Below are 7172 nucleotides of genomic sequence, written 5' to 3'. Positions count from 1 at the left end.
ATGAATTATATATGGTTGCACAAAAAATTAAGATAGCTAGAAGACTGCCATTCCATTTTACTGCTTATATACAGAGAGAGAGATACGCATTACATGTATATGTTATTTTGTTGCTTAATTTATATAATCCATCTTTGAGTATTACATTGAACAAACCACATATGCCGAATCCTTGATGTCTCCCCTATTTACTTATATAGTGTAGTATGTGCAAAAAGGAGCTCAAAGTTCAAACTAATACAAACCACCATATATAAATTTTTTCTTTTTCCAATTCAACACCTCATTATAACGTACAAATCCACACTAATGACATGGCATGGTAGTAAAGCAGAATGAAAATACAGAGTCATTATGATTAAAATACAAGATCATGGCAAAGCATAAACATATAAAGCTTGGTGGAACTACTCAAGTTCTTTGTCCCCTCCTTGCCTTTCTCCTTTTTTGACAGCATCTCAACCAACCATTCAGGGGTCCTCTTCATTGCAATGTCAGCAAGAACCACTCCAACAACCAGCCCACTTATATAACCTGCCAATATAGATATCCGGTCTTTTTTGAGTATAGAGTTTGAATGCTTATGATCTTCCTCAAAAGGTGATGGGGAGGATTGTAAATTTCCACATTTCTTTGGCAGTGGATCACTGCACAATTCTGGGTTCCCATCAAAGGAACTAATGTCAAACACATTAAACTGGTTCTCTTGAGGTATAGGCCCTGTGAGATTGTTGTAGGAGACGTTAAAGCTTGAATGGAATCCAAGTTGCTTCAGTTGTTGGGGGATATGACAGGAGAGGTTGTTTCGAGAAAGGTCCAATGACTCAAGTTTTGTTAAATACCCCAACGACGATGGGATGCAACCAGTGAGCATGTTGTTGGAAAAGTTCAACGGGTAAAGTGCCTTTAGGCTCCCAAACAAGCCAGAAATCTCTCCTTCAAATCTGTTATCTGATAAATCAATGAAAGAAAAGACATCTTGGATGGCATTGTAATACGTAGGTACCCCTTTATACATCATTGTGATCCTATAACTCAGATCATTCCTGTAGTAATAATAATTTAAAAAAGTTATGCTCCAAGTGGCACTCATATATCTCAAGCCATTAGGTTTGATAGACTTCATGGTATTCCAATTAAAGATGTATTGAGATGGTAATTCACCAGTAAAACTATTAGAAGATAGATCAAGCACCAGCAAATTGGAGAAGTCTAAATCCTTTTTGGGTACGCCAATTACACCATAGAACCCATTATTGCGCAGCATGAGAACTTTGAAGAATGGAAGGGATCCTAACCAAGATGGAAAAGAATCATGCAATTGATTGTCTGAGACCACAATTGCTTCAAGCATCAAATAGTTGGACAACAATTGTGGTAGCTCCTCTTGCAACCGATTATGACTAACATCAATCATTTTCAAGTTACTCCCATTATTGTTGCACATTTCCGGAATGATACCACGTAAAGAATTGTTTCTCAAGCTCAAAGTTATTAGAGAACTACTTGAGTTTCCCAAACATGGTGGAATTATGCCACCCAAGTTGTTATTAGACAAATCAAGGTAGTAAAGTGAGCTCATATTGCAAAACAGATCAGGTGAAATTTCTCTCGTCAGCATATTGTTTAAGACATCATATTCAAAAATGGATGGTGGAGGAATTGGTAATGGTCCTTGCAACATATTGGACGAAATAAGAAATAGGCGTAAGTTAACTCAAGGAAGAACTACAGGAAGTTGGTTAAAGCCTGTTAGAAGGTTTTAGGAAATTTGCAACTTGGTCAATGTGTTTATGCTTACATTCAACATCCAATTTGGTATTTGGCCATCTATATTGTTTTCGTCAAGAACCAACCACTCCATTTCATTTTGATGCATGAGAAAATGCGGGAATTTTCTCAGGTTGCAGGAACCCAGATCTAGAAGCTTAAATTTTGAATCCGTTGAGTTTCTGCTTGCTTCTCCAAAGATCAATGACATATTACTGTCGCCAAGTTGGAGATGAGTGAGACTTTTCATGTTAAAAAACATGTCAAATTTCAAATTGCCTCTCAAATTGTTATTATTTATAAATAGAGTTTCAAGATTCATGAGCATAAATAATGATTGTGGAACTGGACCATGCAATAGATTTTTCTGAAGGTCTAGTCTGGTTAGTTTGGTAAGGTTCCCCAGCCATGGTGGGATTGGACCGGTTAATTTATTTATCCTAACTGAGAATAATGTGAGGTTGGCAAGGTTTCGAAGGGAGGACGGAATGCCACCATTGAAATTATTATTTCCCAGGTGTAGATATGTGAGTTGGGTAAGTTTACCAAGGGAAGATGGAATAGGCCTTGAAAAATTGTAATTTTTAATGTCTAACATATCTAATGTGTCAAGTTTTTCAATTGAAGAGGGTAGGCCTCCAAAAAAGTTGGTATTACTTAGACTCAATTTTGTAAGAGAGCATCTTTGCCGGAATTTAGGCAAACAACTAGTGAGATTCTCATTGGACCACACACTCAAAACTTGTAGGTTTGGCAGTTGAAAATTTTTTCCAGGAAAATCACCATATAGTTCACAATCCCTAAGAATCAATGTCCTTAAAGAAGTGAAATTTGCAAGTAAATCAAGTACCTTAGATGACATATCTACAAAACTAAGGATAAGTATTTCTAACACGGTCAAATTCCGAACTAGTGTTTTGAAGTTGGGATCTTTAAGCTGCAAAAACTTTTCTTCAGTAACTGGATCATAATTGTAAGACATGTCAAGGGAGGACAACTTGGTCAATTCGGAAATTTCTAATGGGACTTGACCATAAAAAGTAGAACTAGAGAGGTCAAAATAAGTTAGATGAGAAAGTTTGCCAATAGCAGCAGGAGTCTGAGAGAAATTGAAATGGTTGTTTGAAAGACTCATAATTTGAAGATGAACAAGGCTGAAGAGGGTGCTATTGGAGTTGATAAAGCCAAAGAGAAAACTACTACTAAGGTTAAGAATAATCACATGACCAGTCTTTGCATCACAATGGATACCATCCCACAAGCAGCAATTACTTGATTTCCACTGTAAAACCTTTGGATAAGCACCTTCAAATGAAGCAGCAAATTTGTTAATGACAAAGCTATCCTTGAATTGCAACAATGCTGACCTTTCTTCATCGTGGAAAAATGGTTACTGCGCAAAAACAAAAGATATATAGTTAGAAACAAAAATAGTAAACAGCAAAAGCCTTATAAGTAGACGATGAAACACAATTAAGCACAATGACAACTCCATTTTGCTCTTTTTTTCTTTTTTTTCTTGAGGAAGAAGAAGAAGAAGAAAAAGAAATGGTTTTGCGTTACTTACATGAACCTGAAAGTATTTATAATTAAAGGGCTTGTTTGCATTTTTATGACCAGGATTAATAAGTCTACTTCAAGTCGCGTGCTCTCTTAATCAAAGAAAACCACGTAATCATGTTCCATGTATAGATTCCAAATTCGTAGGCCCCATAAGCGTGCATGATAAAAGTAGTTTTCATATGTTTTTGCACTAATAATAAATTAAGAAATCTTTAATTTGTTTCGATGTATAAATATTACAAATTTCTAATCTAATTGATTTTCTGTAATATTCGTTTAAGATCTTGACTATTTAAATTGTTGGTCTTTCTCGATCACAATGTATACATCTTTTTTCGGGTCCTGAGAGAAAAACCAGGGTTTTTTTTTTTTTTTTTTTTTTTGTCTTTTGGAATTGTTTTTTAAAATAGTGAATGAAAGATATTTATTAAAGCTAAAAAATATTTGGAAAATTGTTTTTCTTTTCTATAAAATAAACATTAAAAAATTGCGGGAGGTTGGCTCTTGCTATCCAGTATCTAGCACATAAAAAGTTTGGGACTCATAGGGACAACTTGTTTTGTAAAACAATGCCCAAACATCCACATTGTTTAACTTTCAGCTTTTAAACACAAAAAGACAACATTTTAGTATCATTCCAAGACTTCGTTTTTTTGTTTATTTATTCCTTGGTCAGTGAAAGACATTTTCTTTTTTTCGGGGTGAATGCTTGCTTATTGAAAGATTTTGAGGTGGGCAGCAACCCAAGAATTAATGAAAGATTCAAGTAAGACTATATGAACCGTAACAGAACTTCCTCGCCCCCCCCCCCCCCCCCCCCCCCACCCCCCCTCCCCCGCGTCCTCCCAAAACCCTGAAAAAGAAAATGAAAAAATTATATTAATACGGTACATCAAAAATAATAATCCCAACATCCAAAAAAATAAAAAATAAAAAAGTGATGTAACGAAAGTAAGATAGACAATTAAGAAAGAAAGAGAGGGAAAAGAAGAAGAAGTGGAGATGCGTAAATCATTTTTCATTATCCATTTTCCCTTAATTTGTTTTTGAGATTAAAAAATAAAAGTTTATTTGGAATTTTTTAAGGTAAAAAAATACGGAGAGGAGAATGGTCCATACTAATGAATTCATATAATATACGTGATTAAATATGTGACAGCCCAGATCATCCGCATGCGATATTGTCCTCTTGGAACTGGAGAATCCTCTTACAACCCAGCCCTCAAGGTTTTAACCTCAAGGCTTTAAAAAGATTCGCAATGATTAGGAGGAATCCTCTTCCAATCCCTATCTACCACTCCCACTGGTACGGGTTTCCAGACCCAATTACGATATTGTCTGTTTTGGGTCCAGCCCGCACGGTTTTACGTTCCCTCATGGGAAGGCCTCGCAAGGGAAAGGTATCCATAGCCACTTATATGGAGTATTTCGTTCACTTTTCCAACCGATGTGGGATCTCACAATCCTCTCTTCTTGGGACCCAGCTTCCTCGCTAGCATACCAATCCGGATCCGACTCTGATACCATCTGTAACAGTCCAGACCATCATGTGGGATCTCACAAAATTATACAAGTTTTGAAATAGTAAATCCTTTTTTTAAGTATTCCTTTTTTCTTTTTTGGGGGGGCTAATTTCTTCTATATATGTTATCGCTAAAGAATTGAATTAAGCGTACATATAGTAGTTTATGCCTTGTATTTTAAATGTTTTAACAAATTTTCTATAAATTTCTTTGAGTATTTTTTAAAAATATTTTAATAAATTTTCAATAATTTTAAAATTTATAATTCATTTTTATTCTCGCAACTTGTAATTGGATTTCAAGTTGTAATGTAAATTCTGCTCAAAAGGAGCATTGCAACAGATATGTAGACAAAGCTCTCAATTATGTGAGCCCTCACTCATTTCCGATCGTTATATCTAGAACAGAGCTGGTAAACTTTCTTTTTGCTGAAATTTTGGGTGAAATGGAGGAGCTAAGGTGACTTTGAAATGGACAAATATCTTTGCATTTAATTTTTAAATTTTAAAGTAACTTTATTTTTTATCATACTAACCCGTCAGTTTGTGATCAGAATTTTCCTTGGGAGATATCCAGAAGGAATTAGAATATAATAATATCAATTTATATAAATACATTTATATAGAAAAAAAATATTCTTTATTGATTCAAATATACTTTGTCTCCTCTTATTTACAAAGAATGGTGCTGCTACTTCTATATTACAGAGAAAAAGCGGAGTCAAAGTAACATTTTTTGGTAAAAAGAAGCTAAAATGACTTTAAAATGGAAAAATAAACTAAAGTAACTTTAAAATGGGAACATAAGAAACTGGGAGATTTAGGTGGCATGGCGTATGTATAGTTCGGTCTGCGGCTTATATTATATTCGTTAAAAACACCTCACCAAGTCAACTAAAAAGACTACGAAGGCCATTGTTTCTTTTCTTTGCAGTGCTTGTATCATGCGGCACAAATCAAACCCAAAAGATTCTGTTTTTTTTTTTTTTTTTTTTAATATTTTATTATATCTTGACTTACATTTTATTGTTTCTTTTCCTTGAGCCCATTTCCTTAGTGGAAGATTTTGACGTAGCTAACAAGCTAGCAAAGAATGAAAGATTGGAATGACACTATGAACAGTAATAAATTTGCCATGGGTAGTGGCTCGGGCCCACTCAAAAAAAAAAAAAAGAAAAAAAAAGAAAAATAAATTAATATGCTAAAAAAAAAAGAAAGAAAACAATAATCTGAACATCCCAAAAAATAATACTAAAAGAAAAGAAAAGAAATAAAGAACTAAGATACAGAAATAAGAAAAAGAAGGGAGGAGGAAAAACAAAATAAAATAAAAAGTGGAGACTTAAAAGCTAATCATTTTGCATTTTAACAAGTATTGGTTTTTCATTTTTAATTTATTTTTTGAGATGAAAAAAATGTTTATGGGGTATTTTTTAAGGGAAAAAAATGTAGACACGGGCATGAGCTTAATTTTGCCCTTTTTCGTATAGGATGATCTTAGAAAGCATCTAAGTATTAGACATTTGCATGATTTAAATAAACTATGATCTAGAAACAAGCGGGAAAAATCGCTCTAGGTTAAAATAAAATCCTACTTCGGAAAACTACTTTCAACAAAGTTGTGATTAGGGTGATTTAGTGTGGGTTTATTACAATATATAATAAATAATACAATTAGTAGTTCATTTTTTATGTATCATTGAGAGAGGTTGTTGAAGGTGTTGACTCATATTTCATAACTGACTGATATATTAATCTTTTTAATAATTATAAATTGCGACTTAAATAGTGTTCTATTACATTTGCATTGCATACACGTTTTTTTTTTTTTTCTACATATTGTTTTCACCATGAGTCCGTGATATTTTTTTGTTTTTTTGGGTACACGTTTTGTTTGTTCCACAGATTTAGTGGTCAAATGATTACTCACAATGCCACTGTTATCTAGATCAAACATAATTAACCACAATTATAATCCCATTATGCTTTTTTTTTTTTTTTTTGAAGAAGAAGAAGAAGAAAAAGAAATGGTTTTGCTCTACTTACATAAACCTGATAGTATTTATAATTACAGGGCTTGTTTGCATTATTGTGACCAGGATCAAGAAGTCTACTTCAAGTCACGTCCTCTCTTAATCAAAGCGAACATAATCATGTTCCATGCATAGATTCCAAATTTGTAAGCTCCATATGCGTACATGATAAAAACTAGAGCTTTTAAGTTTTTGAATTAATAATAAATTAAGAAATCTTTAATTTGTTAATTTTTTGTTTCCATCATATATATATATATATATATATATATATACATCTTTGT

General features: G+C 33.4%; 1 protein-coding gene across 1 annotated transcript; it reads right to left on the bottom strand.

Annotated features, from left to right (window-relative positions):
* Positions 1–358: 358 nt before the first annotated feature.
* Positions 359–1684, bottom strand: LOC132805037 (receptor like protein 27-like). Its single transcript, XM_060819786.1, has one exon. It carries the CDS (start codon positions 1682–1684, stop codon positions 359–361), a length of 1326 nt encoding a protein of 441 aa, XP_060675769.1.
* Between the last annotated feature and the right edge of the window lie 5488 nt (positions 1685–7172).

Source organism: Ziziphus jujuba, chromosome 8 (assembly GCF_031755915.1).
Source record: "Ziziphus jujuba cultivar Dongzao chromosome 8, ASM3175591v1".
In the NCBI taxonomy this organism is placed as follows: Eukaryota; Viridiplantae; Streptophyta; class Magnoliopsida; order Rosales; family Rhamnaceae; genus Ziziphus; species Ziziphus jujuba.
This window is presented reverse-complemented; position numbering and strand designations above follow the sequence as displayed.

Coding starts and splice junctions, on each gene's coding strand:
- LOC132805037 (XM_060819786.1), bottom strand. CDS start 1,684: ATGTTGCAAGGACCATTACCAATTCCTCCACCATCCATTTTTGAATAT.